Source organism: Canis aureus, chromosome 2 (assembly GCF_053574225.1).
Source record: "Canis aureus isolate CA01 chromosome 2, VMU_Caureus_v.1.0, whole genome shotgun sequence".
Classification (NCBI taxonomy): Eukaryota; Metazoa; Chordata; class Mammalia; order Carnivora; family Canidae; genus Canis; species Canis aureus.
This window is the reverse complement of record NC_135612.1, coordinates 65510122-65527533: the sequence shown is the minus strand read 5'-3', so window position 1 is coordinate 65527533 and position 17412 is coordinate 65510122. Positions and strand designations below refer to the sequence as shown.

At 39.8% G+C, this 17412-nt stretch overlaps 1 protein-coding gene across 24 annotated transcripts in view; it reads left to right on the top strand.

Annotated features, from left to right (window-relative positions):
- Position 1: 1 nt before the first annotated feature.
- The window catches only part of FAM200B (family with sequence similarity 200 member B), a 58097-nt gene continuing 40686 nt past the window's right edge, over positions 2–17412 (top strand). For 2 of the 24 annotated variants that reach the window (XR_013367643.1, XR_013367642.1), the window contains exons 1-4: positions 15–210; positions 8003–9737; positions 11245–11341; positions 16709–16835. Coding sequence is in view for 16 of the 24 variants with exons in the window: in XM_077877197.1 (XP_077733323.1) it covers positions 7980–9956 (1977 nt within the window). In the remaining 8 variants the exon portion in view is untranslated. Of the gene's footprint in view, positions 211–4361; positions 4482–7206; positions 9972–11224; positions 11342–14862; positions 15111–16708; positions 16836–17412 lie in introns of those variants that run through there. The other 22 variants (XR_013367684.1, XR_013367640.1, XM_077877253.1 and 19 more) reach the window with 22 other exon arrangements.

The following is a 17412-nucleotide window of genomic DNA, read 5'->3' as shown; positions in this document are numbered from 1 at the left end:
AGTGCCGCGCGAGCTCTGTGACGAGAAAATGCGGCCCCGCTGTCCGGTTTTGCGCGTGCGCAGAAGGCCGAGCCGGCCCACTCCCGGCTGGAAGTGGGCTGTTTGTGGGGGCCGCGGTGAGGCCGGAAGTGGTGTTGCGTAGGGAATGGGGGGACGCACTGAACCGCCGCTCCACGGGCGAGGTGAGAGGCCTGCGGCGCTTGGCTGGAGGTGAGGAGGAGAAGGGCAGCCTGTGACGGGAGTGGACCAGAGGCTGCTAACGGGAGACATTCTGGGTTTGCTCAGGGGACGCAGTGAGGTCTCCCGGGGGAAGGGGGGCAGCAGTCCGGGATTTGGGGGGAGCTGTTGTAGGGTCGGCTGAGAGGGTCAGGGTGAAATTCTTAGAAGGCCTCGTTGGGCCCGAGAGGACAGGAGGGAACAGGAATCTGCTGGGAAGAGCGGAGCGTGCGAATACACCCGAAGGTGATAGGACACCTTGAAGGAAGTTCCTGCCCCTAAGGTATAGTTGTGCATAAAGGGAAGCGAAAGAGAGTCCTGGAGACGGAAGGCGATTTGAGGTTACTGGTTGTGAGACAGTCTGCAGTGCCTTCAGGAGGGAATCACGCTTTATATATCCCTTTTAAAAAAAGTAGAACATTCTAGACAAAATACAGAAACAAAAGTAGGACTCATTGTGTACTCGCCACCTAACTGGAGAAATCAGTGACACAAGTTGTTTGATAATATGAATTGAAATCCTTTGTCGGCCCCACGCAATCTCATCCTGTTCCCTCTGGCCCAAGATCACCACTCTCCCAAGCACCTTTATGTTGTAATTTTAATTAGGTACACGGCACTGTTTTTGCATAATGTAATATCCTTTTGCAGTTAAGATTTGTCAGTGTGATGTAACTCTGGTTCATTCATTGTAACGGCCCAGCAGGTATTTCCTCATATTAATTTTCCACTATTTATTTATTTGTTTGTTTGTTTATTTATTTAGCTTTGTATGGCCGGTGCCTGATACATTTTAAGCACTTAACTGTTAAGTTGAATGGATGAATGCCGTTGCATTTGAGCTAAATCACTTCAAGAATAAATAGGATTTCAAAGGACTTAAAGAGTATTCCATTAAAACAGAATACTAGTCAGAAGCAGAATCGTGGAAGTGCATGATGTATTTCAAGAACTTGGAAAGTCTTAGAGCTTAAAATGTAGAATTGCATGAAGATTTGTGATGAAGGAGACACCTAGAAAGATAAGGTTTAGATTTCGAGGATATTGTCCTGAGGAGAATGTACAACCTCAGGACCCTGAGAGGTTTTTGAATTAGGAGGAAACCAAATCAAAACTGTATTTTTTAAGAACACCTGATTGGTTCAGTTCTCATGTGGATAAGGTTTACTTATAAATAAATTAAATAAATAAATAAATAAGCAAGCTGTATTTTTAGAAGATAATATAACACCATGGAGATAGGACTAGGAGGTAAGAGTTAGTGGCAGGGAATTAAAGACCACCTAGTACGCTTATAGCAATAATGATCATTGCATTAAGTAAGATAAGCATGCAAACTGCTTAAAATCCTGAAGCATTTTCCTAGACCGTTCATAGTACCACTTTCCTACACAACTATTTCATACCTTCTCTGTCAAACTTGCAGCAGCAGCATTTTTTCTCTCTCTCTTTTTAAAGATTTTATTTATTTATTTGACAGAGCACAAGCAGGGGGAGCAGCAGAGGGACAGGGAGAAGCAGGCTCCTCACTGAGCAGTTAGTCCAATGTGGGGGGCTCCATCCCAGGACCCTGGGATCATGACTTGAGCCAAAGGCAGATGCTTAACCCACTGAGCCCCCCAGGTGCCCCAAACTTGTAATATTTTCTTACATGTCTCATTAAGCTGATATCTTGCATCCTATTTCAGTTAGAAAAAGACTAACCCAGCTGTCTGGCTGAGTCAAAAGAGCCGTGATCTCAGGGTGGAGCATGATCTCAGGGTGATGAGTTCAAGCCCCACATTGAGGGTAGAGATTACTTAATAAGAAAATACATAAACTTAAAAGAAAAAAAAAAGAAAGAAAGAAAGAAAAGGACTTCCCCATGCTTTCATTACTACATCTACCAGGTCTATACCCTAATACATTACCTCTACAATTACTGTAAGTGAATTATCTGATTTAGGAGAGGGAGTAGCTCTTGAAGACTACTTTTTGAATACAAGAGTCTGAAGCATTGCCAATTATAAACTCTCGAGGCTTGGGTTGAAATAGGAATAGTAAAAATATAAAAGACCAGAATGAGGGGATCCCTGGGTGGCTCAGTGGTTTGGCACCTGCCTTTGGCCCAGGGCGCAATCCTGGAGTCCCGGGATTGAGTCCCGCGTTGGGCTCCCTGCATGGAGCCTGCTTCTCCCTTTGCCTGTGTCTCTGCCTCTCTCTCTCTCTATGTCTATCATGAATAAATAAATAAAATCTTTTTTAAAAAAAAAAAAAGACCAGAATGATTAAATGGCAGTTGTTTTTCTCTAAAAAAATAATTCATACCCTTAATAATATAAATGAGACATTAGTATTTTTATATGAGTTATTTTTAGGTAGATTTAGGTGTTAAGCTTTGTAAGCTAAATGTAAACATAGTTTACATTTCTGTTTTTATAGGACCATTCTTTCTACTACTTAAGTAGTTTATGGTGAATTAGGATAGCTTTGATTATCCTATTTTAGAGAATATGTTTTACTAGCCTTTGTCTTACATGTTGCTGAATTGTTCAAATATAGTTTATAACTTATTTTTCAAATAAAGTAATAGTAATAGTAAAAACACTAAAAAATAGCAAAAATAGTGTCATTCATTCTCTCATTTATTCTTTCAAATTTATTGACCTACCATATGACAAACACATTATAGGAATAGGTAGATAAGATTCATTAGTGCAAAACCAGTAATCTGAAACCATATCACATGACTATATTAAATGTAACCTTCAAGTATGAGTAGTTGGTCATCTTAATTGAAATTCTGTCCTAAAGGATGGCTAAATGTATGTACAGCTAATTAAAATGCATTATTGCTCAGAAATGTGGTTTATCTACAGCAGATAACCTCAATCGTGTATCTTAAGCATCACTGCATACATTTATTATGATCTTTTAAGTTTCGGCCAGACGGGATTTATCCCATCAGAACCCATCTGGGCTGTGGAATTACACTGATGTACTTACTCATCTTATGTGTATATGCTCTGATTTACATTGAGTTCTAATTAAGGATGTATCTCTTCAAATTAAAATTCCAAAACTTATGATTCGACCAAAAACTTCAGATTTGAACCTGTCCCCCAAAACTGCTGTGACTTCCCATTAAGGCACCTTTCAGAGACAAAAGGGAGGGCAAACAGAAGACTTTGGAGCATGTTTAGCTCTGTTTTTCTTAACATTATAAGGTAAATATATCTGGGGAGACACAGCATATTTTATCCTTAAAATTGTAGTGGTTTCAGGGGCATCTAGCTGGCTCAGTTGGTAGAGCATGTGACTCTTCACCTTGTGGTTGTAAGTTCAAGCCTCATATTGACTGTAGAGATTACTTAAAAATAAAATCTTAAAAAAAAAAAAAGGTCTATTGGTTTGAGATATCTTGGAGGGAAAGAAGTATTAAAAACAAATGAGCATCCTTACTGGAACTTTTAACTATAAGAGCAAGAGAGTCAATAATTGTTCTCTTTTAGCTCTTAAGGGCAGCTATATATCTGAGTCTCATTGCTTCAAGGCTTCTGTGCATTTCCCTCCAACTCTTTTTATTCATTAAAAAGGAATCTAGATGCAGTTGTTTTTTTCAACAGTTTAGTTCTGGTTTAAAACATTGATGATGGGGACACCTGGGTGGCTCAGTGGTTGAGCGTCTGCCTTCGGCTCAGGGCATGATCCTGAGGTCCCTGGATTGAGTCCCACATCAGGCTCCGTGCGTGGAGCCTGCTTCTCCCTCTGCCTATGTCCCTGTGTCTTTCATGAATAAATAAATAAAATTTAAAAAAAATAAAACATTGATGATGTACACCATGCTCTGACATCCAAGAGAAGTAAACTCTTTTTTTTTTTTTTTAATTTTTTTTTTTTTATTTATTTATGATAGTCACAGAGAGAGAGAGGCAGAGACACAGGCAGAGACACAGGCAGAGGGAGAAGCAGGCTCCATGCACCGGGAGCCCGACGTGGGATTCGATTCCGGGTCTCCAGGATCGCGCCCTGGGCCAAAGGCAGGCGCCAAACCGCTGCGCCACCCAGGGATCCCGAGAAGTAAACTCTTTAGTCCTACTACCTACCTTGGAAGATAGGACATAAGACATCCAAAAAAAAAAAAAAAAAAACTTTGCCTTTTTCAGACCAATGTGAAATATTTGGAAGATACCATCTTTCAAAGAAACATCTAACCAAGATTAAGTCAAAGGCTTCTACCGGTCACTGAATTCTGTCCAAGATGCACATCTTTTTAAGTTAGGCAGGTACTGTATACAGTAGACTTCTAGCTCCTTAGGCTACTTATTAGCCATAGTTAAAGCACTTATAATAACTAGCCAAATTGATATACTAAGCGCCTCCTAAGGCAACCAACACCTAAAATTGCTACCACTCTAATAAGCCCCGACCTCTGTCCCCATTTGTAGGCCTTCCTGATGGCACTGACCCTTTGTATTACTATAAACAGTTAACTATGCCAAGACAGTACTAGCCTAGAGAAAAGGTGATGCATTTTGTGCTATTGCATATTACAATTCAACCCTACTCTTATAGCAACAGCTTTTTTCTCAGATGGCTTCTGCTGCCAGCTTCCTGGCACCTTCCTGAAGCTGTGTTCCAACATTGTTCCGGGATGCTCATTGAAGCTTTCCCTCTCATAATGTTTCAGTCCTTAAATTTAAGATTTAACATTTATCCAATGCTTCACTGACCAAATAGAGATTTCTCTTGACTAGCTCTCCACATAACTGCTTTTCACTGAATTATGCTAAATCATGTGACCCATCTCACCAGCCACCTTTACCCCTGCCTATACCTTCAAATCTATACCCTTCACTTCTAATTTCATTGTTTTCTGACAGTTCATATTAGAGACACCAGCAGGGTAACTGAGTAGCATGCTAGGCCTTCATGACTCATGAGATCCTAGAGTAGTCCCTTTGGCATTATTTGAAATCAGCCAGTATGAATGAGTTAACAAACGTTGACACCATTGCCAAAAAAAAAAAAAAAAATCATTCAACAACTACACGATGTCTATAATGCATAATCTGTGTCCCCATTTTAGTATGCTCCAGCAAGAAAAAATACACAGCTTTTGATGGATCCTCCTTGAAAATGCACTGTATGTACAATCTAGCAATCAGATTCCTTATTATTTACCCAAAGGAGTTGAAAAGTTATGTTCACACAAAAACCAACTAATTTTTATAGCAGCTTTATTCATAATTGCCAAAATTTAGAAGCAACCAAGATGTTTTTATTAGTAGGTGAATGGATAAATAAACTTTTGTATCCAGACAATGGAAATATTACTCTGTACTGAAAAAAAATGAGCTATCAAGCCATGAAAAGACATGAAGGAACTTTAAATGCATATTACTAAGTAAAAGAAGTCAACCAAAAAGTCTATGTACTGTATAATTTCAACTGTATTACATTAAAAAAAAAATCAGCGATTATCAGAGATTGGAAGGAGGTAGGGATAAATAGGCAGAACAAAGAAGATTTCTGGGGCCGTGAACACACTATAATCCCACAGTGATGGATACACGTCCTACATTTGTCAATTGTCAAATTACTGTTAATAGTAAAGTCCATGTAGATATAATTAATGAAATCCCACAGAAGAATATCACCAAGGCTATAGCCTCCCTCTGGGAACATCTTTTTGTCTCAAGGTTACCCTTCTGTGTGATGTCTCATTCAAAGCTGGCTTTATTATTAAAAGATTAGGCTCCCACATAAATACGGTGGCAACAGGCTGATGAACATTCATGGCGTTCAAACAATGTGCAGCACATTTTTAAGGGGTGCCTGGTATTCCTGACACCTGCACCTCGTGTAGTAGAGAGGAATGAGTGAGGGAGGGTAAGCAGGCCAATCAGGTTTAGAATTGGCATTTTTATTAATTTTAACAAGCCATAGGGCATAAGGGCTGCCCCCCAGGGGCCAGGTACCTGGACCTGGGATAATTAGGGGCAAAGGGACTATTGCCAGAAGAGCCGGAAACCAAGAGTCAGATGCTCAACAACTGAGCCACCCTGGCAGCCCAAAACATTGACTTTCTAATAAACACTACAGTAAACATAAGGCCTTGCCCTCCCTCTCCCAGAAAGATGAAACAACTTGATGGAAGGGTGTGTAAAGAAGTGCTGTGTTATGGTGCTAAGACCCACATACACTAAGATCAAAGAAAGCAGTGCATTAAGTACAGGTTTCCCTTCCAAAGTAGAGCATTCCTATGAAATCTCTCTGAAAGTTCCTATTATGCCTCTTTGCTTTTACCGAAGACATTAGTATGGTAACAGCTTTATTTGTAAAAGTGAAAATCCTCTTTGGATTTCTTTCAGTTAGCAAAAATAGGTATTAATGTAGGTCTGTCCTAAAAGTGAAATGGTATAACACGAACTTTTAGAAAGTGGGGGATACCTGTATTTCTAAGACGGACATAACCAAACTGAGCTAAGAGGAAGTATATAATGGCAAATGAACTATCTTCCTTCATGCTTGCTGTATTCCGCTTTGTAAGTAGACTTTGTAACTCCTGATGCTGACTTCCAGGTTTTACTGACATTCTTTTTTCTTTTTCTTTTTTTTTTTTAAGATTTTATTTTTTTGAGAGAGTGCGTGTGAACGTGAGCAGGGGAGGGGCAAGGGGAGAGGGAGAAGCAGACTCCCGCTGAGCAGGGAACCTGATGCAGGGCTTGATCCCAGGACCCTGGAATCGTGACCTGAGCCAAAGGCAGATTCTTAACCAACTGAGCCACCCAGGTGCCCCTTGACATTATTTTTTCTATTTACCAGTCATGGTTTAGGTGATTTGCCTTACAGAAATAATCCTTAGCTGATACAGCATAGTGATGAAAAGAGCTTCAGGCTTTTTGCTTCAGCACTCATGATCTTGGATGTCATGAGGGTTGCCATAGCTGGCAGTAATATTCTCTGCATTGTAAAGCATTAATGTCATATCTCTGCTCTTATTCCCAGGTCAAAGATGCAGTCCAAGAAAGTTCTAAAAATATATCATCAGGTCCAACCTGGTAGTTGACCTAGCTATGGAAAGCCTCCTTGAATCCTCACTGGGTCAGACCATACTGGCATTCTTAAAAACTCTTCCTATCAAAAAGTATCAAGAGTGAAAATATAAGATATATACCTACCACTTCAAGGAAGTTCCTGTACCAGCCAACAGTCTAGCACATTAGCTTGCTGCTTTGATCATCAAGCTGACATACTCAAGCTCAGCACAGCAGAGGAAAATATGTCTGTATCAATATTTTTCACATTCTGTATGTGGCTCATTAGTAGGTCATGAAATCAGTTTTATGAGTCACAGTGAAAAAAATTTTAAAACAAAATAAAATATAAAGTATCAAGTGAATCCTCTGTCAGAATTGTGCTCCACAGAATCCTCTGTGGAATACTGAGGTCAATTTCAATATGTGAAAAGATAGTTAATGGAGGGCATATAATGAATAGAACGTATACTGGCTAAGAAACGGGTTTTCAGTCCTTTGTCCACTTGTGTCTTCTTCAGTTTTCATAAGAATAAAGTTGGTGAGCAGTCTAGTTTTTTGTTACCGTGACTTGCAATTAGATGTGAAGTCTGAAATGTTCAACTGAGATGCGTTTTGTAAACTGCATTTTTTTGAAAGATGTTATCTAGGATATATGTATTTTTTATTATTATTATTATTATTATTATTATTATTATTATTTTGGTTAGTGGCAGTTAAAACATTTTAATCAATTACTTTAAAATGGATCATAACTTTTTTAAAAGAAAGAGGAAAAGTGAAGTGAAATATGCAGAAGCATGTTCAAGTTCAACTGCTGGACCTGGAAATGTGAATAGTGACAATATTGAGAAAAATATTGACTCTAATTTGCAAACTTCAACTTCGTTTGAGCCACATTTCAAAAAGAAAAAAGTAAGTGCAAGACGTTATAATGAAGATTATTTAAAATATGGTTTTATCAAATGTGAAAAACCCTTTGAAAATGACAGACCTCAGTGTGTTATTTGTAATAATATTCTTGCAAATGAAAGCTTAAAACCTTCAAAATTAAAAAGACACTTAGAAACTCAGCATTCTGAACTTATTGATAAGCCTCTTGAATATTTTCAAAGAAAGAAAAAAGATGTAAAGTTGTCAACACAATTTCTTGGTGGTTCTACCACCATTAGTGAGAAAGCCTTATTATCATCATACTTGGTTGCATATCGAGTAGCAAAAGAGAAAATGGCTCACACAGCTGCTGAAAAAATAATTCTTCCGGCATGTTTGGATATGGTACGTACAATTTTTGATGACAAATCAGCTGATAAATTAAAAACTATATCTAGTGATAATATAGTATCTCTTCGCATTTGTACTATTGCGGAACATTTAGAAACCATGCTTCTTGCTCGGTTGCAGTCTGGTATAGATTTTGCAATCCAACTTGATGAAAGCAGTGATGTGGGAAGCTGCCCAACACTCTTAGTGTATGTCAGATATGCGTGGCAAGATGATTTTATGGAGGATTTTTTGTGTTGTTTAAATATAGCCTCACACCTAAGTGGATTAGATATTTTTACAGAATTAGAAAAATGTATTGTTGGTCAATATAAATTAAACTGGAAAAACTGCAAAGGAATTACAAGTGACGGAGCAGCAAGCCTAACAGGAAAACATAGCAGAGTAATTAAAAAATTGCTGGAAGTTACTAATAATGGTGCTGTATGGAATCATTGTTTTATACATCGTGAAGCTTTAGCATCTAGAGAAATCCCACAGAATCTCATGGAAGTATTGAAAAATGCAGTGAAAGTTGTTAACTTTATTAAAGGAAGCACACTAAATAACCAGCTTCTTGAAACATTTTGTTCAGAGATTGGAACTAATCATACCCACTTACTATATCATACCAAAGTTCGTTGGTTGTCTCATGGGAAAATACTAAGCAGGGTTTATGAACTCAGGAATGAGATTCACATTTTTCTTATTGAAAAAAAATCTCATTTGGCAAGTATTTTTGAAGATGATACTTGGGTAATGAAATTGGCATATTTAACTGATATTTTTGGCATTCTTAATGAACTGAGTTTAAAACTACAGGGGAAAAATAGTGATATATTCCAACATGTCGAACGTATTCAGGGATTTCGAAAGACATTATTGTTATGGCAAGCGAGGCTTAAAAGCAACTGTCCTAGCTACTACATGTTTCCAAGATTTTTGCAACATATCGAAGAGAATATTATTAGTGAAAACATTTTGAAAGAAATAAAATTAGAGATATTGTTGCATCTCACTTCTCTGTCTCAAACTTTTAACCATTTCTTTCCAGAAGAGAAATTTGAAACATTAAGAGAAAATTGCTGGGTAAAAGATCCATTTGCTTTTCGAAACCCAGAATCAGTAATTGAATTAAACTTGGTGCCTGAAGAAGAGAGTGAATTATTGCAGCTTAGTTCTTCATATACATTGAAGAGTGATTATGAAACACTAAGTTTATCAGCATTTTGGATTAAGGTAAAGGAAGACTTTCCTCTGCTAAGTAGAAAGAGTGTCCCACTATTATTGCCATTCACAACAACTAGTTTGTGTGAGCTAGGGTTTTCAGTCTTAACCCAGTTAAAAGCAAAGGAAAGAAATGGATTGAATGGTGCAGCAGATATGCGGGTAGCATTGTCCTCCTGTGTTCCAGACTGGAATGAACTTATGAACAGGCAAGCACACCCATCACATTAAATAAATCTTACCTGATTTTTGTTTTTGTGTTTCTTATTTTGTGGTATTTTTCTGTGTTGTATTTAGATGTTAACATAGCATTGTATGTGATAACTTTATTTAAATACTAATAAAATCATAATGTAACTTTACATTCCTGAACGAAAACTTAGTGAACTGTTAAAAGAGTTCAGGAACTGTTCTAGAGATACTTGGGATACAAAATGAAGAAAGCAAAGATCATTCTATAGTGGAACTTATGTTCTGTGGGGGAGAGAGAGACAATGAGTAAGGCTTGTGATATCTTAAAGATAAGTGCTATGGAAAGAATAATAAGAAAGGTCAGGGAACTATTTGGGGACAAAATCATGAAGGACTCTAGTCCATTATAGGGCTTCTGGGTTTTTGTCAGTGAAATGGAGAGCAATTGAAGGATTATTTTGAGGAAAAAGATGATCTGAATTAAGTTTTAAAAGACATTCCAGGGTCACCTGGGTGGCTCAGTTGATGAAGCATCTGTCATTTGTTCAGGTCATGATCCCAGGGTCCTGGAATTGAGCCCTACATTGAGCTCCCTGTTCAGCTGGGGGTCAGCTGCTCCCTCTTCCTCTGTTCCTCCTATCCACTTATCTCCTCTCAAATAAATAAAGACTCACTTCAGAGGTGCCTGGCTGGCCCAGTCAGTGAAGCATCTAAACTCTTGACCTCAGGGTCATGAGTTTGAACCCCTTGTTAGGTGAAGAGGTTACTGAAATAAATGACACACACTGCCCAGTATTTTGAGAATATATTGGATTAAATGTTACTTCCCTAAAGGATTTTACTAACCACCATAGCTTTTGTTCCATTATTCCCTTTATTTCTTTTCTTTGTAGTATATCATTGTCAATCTGCCACCTTAGAATGAATGCTCCAGAAGAGTTCATGTCCATTTTGTATGATAACATAGTGGGCGTTCAGTATACATTTGATTAAAAAAACAATGGTCTCTAACATCTGAACTTGAGGTCATACTATCAGGAATAATTATTAAATATGTGGCAAAGCCTTTTTTGCATTTGAAAATCTGGTTTTGTCAGATAACCTCTATAAGCATCCAAAAATGACACTGATTGATAATGGATTCCTCACATCCAACTTCTTTTATGTATTAGCTGACTCCAGTGAGTGATGTTTCTTTGGGCAAGGGCTTTCTCTAAAATCAAAAAAGTTAAGCAATTCCTTTCCATCACCTACCACACTAAGCATTATTGTAATACTGATTTTTCATATTTTGTATTCTGTTAAAGGTACTTCTTTCCCCCCCCAGCGCTTTTTTTGTTGTTTTGTGCTTGAAATAAAGTATTGGAAGACAATCCTCCATGAACATCTCACTTGTCTGCTCTCTGTGGATCTTCTGAATAAAGGTATTTGCATCCAAGTTAAGAATGGTTAAGGGAGACAGTTTAGGGTCATGAAGCTAGAGACACCCCAGGGAAGTAAAGATAAAGCCTTCTTCCCCTCTTCAGAGATGTTTACTCGCACAGCAGCAGAGTAATGGATAATGTCCCTGGAGGGGAGGATGGGAAAATAATACCAGCGACCCCATAAAACCCTAGAGTCTTCTTTGGAGTGACCTGCTGCATGATGCAGAGACTCAATCCCAGAACCCCAGGATCATGACCTGAGCTAAAGGCAGACAGGATGAACACTAGGTGTTATATGTTGGCAAATCGAACTCCAATAAAAAAAATATAAAAATAAAGGAAGATGCTTAATTGACTGAGCCACCCAAGTCCCCTATTTATTTTTTTAAGACAAACTTTTTAATAATGTCCAGGATTATTGAAGGCTCTTAATGTTCAAGAAAACAACATCCAGATTAGAGCTGAGTTCAAGGTCTTTGAGATGTGACTCTAGCTTTCCTGTTGTTTCAATCTGCACTCTGTTTACCAGTCAAACTAATTTATTTTTCCAGGAGAACCCCATGCTTTCCCATTATTTTGTCTTTGCTCAGGCAATTGGTACTATCTAAAATCCATTTCCGCCAACTTTCTGTATATTTCAGCATCCTATGCCTTCTGCTAGAACTTCCTATAAGGAGAATAATAAAATACCTGTTTTTTTTACATGTAGCTGCTTTCACTCAGTATATATACTTTTAGATGCTTACATGTATCAGTAGTTCATGCCTTTGTATTGCTGAGTGGTTTTCCATTGTATGACTAGACTGCAGTTTGTTTATTCTTTTCTTGTTGGACATTTACAATTGTTTAGGGGCAATTATGGATTAAGTTCAATGAATATTTCATGTATAAGTCTTTGGGTAGACATGTTTTCATCTTTTTCTTAGTAAATACCCTGTAATGAACATATCTTCGGTGAGGTATCTTGGTCAACTGTTTTGTCCATTTTTTTTAAATTTTTAAATATTTTATTTATTCATGAGATACACAGAGAGGGAGAGAGAGGCAGAGGGATAAGCAGGCTCCCTGCAGGGAGCCTGACGTGGGATCCCCGGTCTCCAGGATCATGCCCTGGGCCAAAGGCAGGGACTAAACTGCTGAGCCACCCAGGGATCCTCTGTTTTGTCCATTTTAAAATTAGTTGCTTTTCTTCTATAAGCTTTTTTTTTTTTTTTTTTTTTAAGATTTATTTATTTAAGAAAGAGAGCACGAGCAGGGGCTAAGGGGAGAGATAGAGGGAGAAGGAGGAGCAGACTCCCCACTAAGCACAGAGCCCTAAGCAGGGCTTGACTCCAGGACCCTGAGATCATGATCTGAGCCCAATGCCTATGCTTAACTAGGCCACCCAAGCTCCCCTAGATGCAAGGTTTAAATCAGTAATCAGCATTCATATTGTGACCTGTGAATATTATTCATGGCTGAGCTTACAATATTCTATGATTGTTTCCTGTCTTGTAAACTTCTTGCTTATCCCAGAGGTAATACTTGTCTCCCCCACCTATTTGTGTGCTTACCCCTCTCTTATTTGTGTGCTTGGTATTCTATTCAGTTTCCATTCATTTCAGTAACAGCTGTAGGAAGGATGTTTCCAAGAAATGAAAGAAAGAAAAAGTAAGGAGGGAGGGAGGGAAGAAAGAAAGAGAAAGAGGGAGAAGAAAAACACTTAGAAAGAGAAACAAACCAACTAAAATACAAGCTGATGCTTTTGAATGCATTGGGGAATTCACATGTGTTGCAAAGAATTTGACCATAATCATAAGTGTGCATATAATAACGCACATGAACAAATAAGACTGGGTAGGGGTGAAGAATGGGAGGAGAGGGATAAGGGAGATTAGTTATTACCTCTAGGGTAAGCAAGAAGTTTACAAGAAAGGAAACATAATCATAGAATAATACAAGCTCGGGCATGAATAATATTCACAGACTATAATAGTGTAAATGTTGATTACTGATTTAAAGCTTGAGATAAAACACTCAGGATGATGAAAGACACAAAAGGATTCCTTTTGAGGATGTGTGGTGTTAAAGATAAAATTTTCTTTTTCGTCCTAGGAAGTCAAAGAGTAGAATCCAAGATGGAAACAACCAGAAACAGCATATAGGCATGTTAGTTAGAAATGTGGAAGTAAATATAAAAACACTATTGAAATAATTAAAAATGCTTATTTCTGGAAAGTGGGCCGAGTCAGGGAGGGCTGGACAGGAGAATGTGGGGTTTGGTTATAAACTTTAAAAAAGAGAGAAAAAGACTCACATAAAATGTTATAGAACCACCCCCCCTTCCCCACCAGCTGCTCATGTTTACGAAATGCCTGCCATAGGGCCCTTAGCTCACAGCTATCATTACTGTAAGAATTGAGGATTAGAGACCCCAGAATTCCAAGTGCAAGTCCAGCAATCCTGGCTTTCCGAACTGACTGTCTCTCTAGGATTTTGCATCTATCTGGAAGGGAGATTATGTCCTCTGACAAGTTACTTAGCTTCCCTGAGTTTCCTCATTTGTAAAATGGGGATAATCCTAACTGGGAGGATGTTATGAAAAGTAATTGAAAACTGCTTGTGGAGTACTTGGCACATAATAGCAGCTCAATAAATACTAGTTTCTGTGGTTATTACTTCCTGAAAACAAAACCCATTCATCTTTGGAGGAAAAGAGAGCATTTGTCAAAGGTGTCAGAGTGTGGGGCCAGGAAAATCTTTCTTTTGATGATTAAACTTTCCTCACCTGTTCTGCAACTTTGCTTCTGTGGGAGCTCCTTCCTTCTGGACTCTGGCCAATATTAGCCAAGGGCCGTATTTTTGTTTGTTTGTCAAACTGGTGGTTGCCAGGTGGAGGTGAATGGGGGATGGGTAAAGTAAGTGAAGAGGAAAGATACATAAAAAATTATAAAATAAGTCACAGGGATGAGAAGTACAGCATGGAGAATATATAATAATATAACCTATGGTGACAGATGGTGACGTGTGGTGAGCATTGAGTAATATGTAGAGTTGTCGAATCACCATGTTGTACATCTGAAACTAGTATGACACTGTATGTTCATTATTCTTCAATTAAAACGAAAACAAAAAAACCTCATGGTGCATGGGCCAGTCGCTTCTTAAAGCAAGCGACTGTTGATCTCAGGCTTGAGTTGGAGCCCCACCTTGGTACACCCAAGTAATCTCTAGAGATTACCTAAATAAAGTCTTGCCATAAATAAATAAATAAATAAGAACCAAGAGCAAGAGTCTTGTCCCCATTGAAGCCCCAAGTCCTTGGTACACCCAAGTAATCGCTAGAGACTACCTAAATAAAGTCTTACCATAAATAAATAAATAAATAAATGAATGAATGAATGAATGAATAAATAAATAAATAAATAAATAAATAAATAACCAAGAGCAAGAGTCCTGTCCCCATTGAAGCCCCAAGTCAGTCTTGGAACTGAAGCAGCTAGTAGAGGCAGAAAGCCACAGGGGGGTGTTGGAGTGCCTGAGAGCCTCGCAGCTGAAGGAAGTCACCCTAGGGCGGGCTGAGAAGTGAGTCAGAAGGCCGGGAGCTGGAGGGACAGTCGCCGGCGATGGCAGCCCTGGGGCTCGCGTCTTCGCTACCGCTGCTGCTGCTGCTGGTGATCGCGGGCGCTGGGGGCGCCCGATGGCGCGGGGAGGGCACCACCCGGCACCTGCAGAGCATCATCCTGGGCCGCTGCGCGGAGCACGTCGCCCTGCTGAACCCGGAGCAGGGGTGAGCGTGGCGGGGGGAGCGGGGAGGTCTAGAGGTGAGGAGGGTGAGTGGTGCGGGGAGTGGAGGGTTTTGACCAGAGAGATGTGCGCGGGACTGTGTGCACAGGAGTTCTGAAGGTCCGGGGAGCCAAGCGCAGAGGATGCGAAGAGGGGAAGTCTAGGGGTGGAGTGTGAGCCTGCGTGCGGGAGTGCCTAAGCGAAGGAGGCTCTGGGCTGTCTGTCTAGAGGCGAGGGGATTAGGTTGAGGGGAGTTTGGGTGACAGCCAGCACATGCTTAGCCAGAACGGTCGGACCCAGGAAGATGGCCTTCAGCTGGAAATTCGTGAATCCAGGGACTTGGGGAATTCAAATTTCAGATCCTCTAACCTAGAGGACTTTATGAGTTTGAGTGTCTCTTGCCAGCACAATCCTTCCTACTCATACTTTTGTTCCTTCTTTGGATCTACTTTTTCTGTTTTCATAATGTCTTTTTCTTGTGCCAGTTTTTTTTTTTTTTCTGACTCAGACCAAAAAAAAAAAAAAAAAAAAAAAAAGCAAAGAATAAAATTACCCCTGCCTAACACAAGAAATAAAAAGTTACAAATGCCTTGGGAAATGTTTTTGGAAAGCTGGGATGGACTAGAAGTTAGTGTCACCTAACACAAAGGGTGACAGCATGGGATGCGTCAGCCAATAGATCAACTCAAATCTTTTGGCTTAAGCAAATGGTTTTTATTACTTCCAGCAAGTAAGGAGACAGGGAGATAGTTCTCAAAGCACTGTCTCCCGTAACACAAACTTCAGGCTTGTTTTATGCTCCCAGCCAGCAACATCTGAGGCTGTTATTCCCTACAAATAGGAAGCCGGTCTCAGGAACTTCCTAAAACCTTTGTAATCTTTTGAGAAGGGCATTCAAGGGGTTTGCTTGACTGGATAATTTCCCAAGAACATCTGCTGCTCTCTTGAGTAACTTTGGGCGTTTCCCAGGAAGGGGGCAGTTCCAAAGGATTGTGAAACTGACAAACAAAATAGGTGCTGGAGAAGGAGACAGCTTATCTGTTCTCTGTGGTCCCCAACTTTACCTAGTTGCCTTTATCTTCTCACTTCATCCCTAATGCCAGCAGGAGGCGAAACAGCTTTTCTCAACACTCGGTGCTCATTCCTGGTTTTACAAGGTCTAGTCCACCACCTGCCTGACCACACCAGGTCCCAGGGAGCAATGGACCTTAAGTCTGAATAGAGAGGCACCTGAAATTGGAAGCCTGCGTGGTTTATTGGAATTGTCATCCTCCAGCCAAGTGCCTTTTCTGCTCATGTCTGGGAGCCCGGGACAAGACTTTATTCCTTAGCTCTGAAATATGTAATACTTTCTGAGAGCCACTTTCACTGGCAGGTTTCTAAATCCATCATCTCGGTTTTCTTCTCCTCTCCTGAATTGGGGTTAAGGCCTCAGCCATGACAATTTGCTGTCTTTTTTGTGCCTAGTTCACAGATGATAAATGGTAAAATTACTCATAAAGCTGTTGGATGGAGTACTTAGAGAGAAATGGCAATACTTCACAACACATCATGATGTTTTTTTTTTCTTTTCTTTTCTTTTTAACTCGTACTGCTGCACAGGGAAAAGAACTGCACGGCTATCTGGGAAGCCTTTAAAATGGTGTTGGATAAGGATCCCTGTTCCGTATTCCCCTCAGACTATGACCTTTTTATTAACCTCTCCAGACATTCCATTCCCACAGACAAGGTAAAACATTAATCTCTGTCTCTATAGAGATAGATGGTACATGGGCCAGGTGTCTACGACCCTGGGAGACCCTGTTTCAGTATTGCCAAAAAGTCAAGCAGTAAACTTGAACTCTGATGGGGAGGTATCTTTATCTTGAGGGTCAATCCTGGGTCTGCTGCCTGTCTAGGCAGAAGGAAGTCTCCTAAGTCAACAAGTCTGCAGGAATCACTACTTTAGGACCTTGCCACACCTTTTCCTGGGGCTCTGCCGTTAGCCAATTCTGAATAACTTGTGTCCTAACTTGCCCCAATGGCCGAACTTTTGAGTGACTCAGAAGACCCTGAATTAACCTCACTATCTTCCCAGAAGGCCAGTCCCTCCTTTTAAGGGACCTTAAGATTCTATCTATTCAGTACCAGTTTCTTTCTTTTTTCTTTTTCTTTTTTTAAAAGATTTTATTTATTTGTTCATGAGAGACACAGAGAGGCAGAGACAGAGGCAGAAGGAGAAGCAGGCTTGCTGTGGGGAGCCTGATGTGGGACTCGATCTGGGAACTCTGGGATCACGACCTGAGCCAAAGGCAGATGTTCACCCA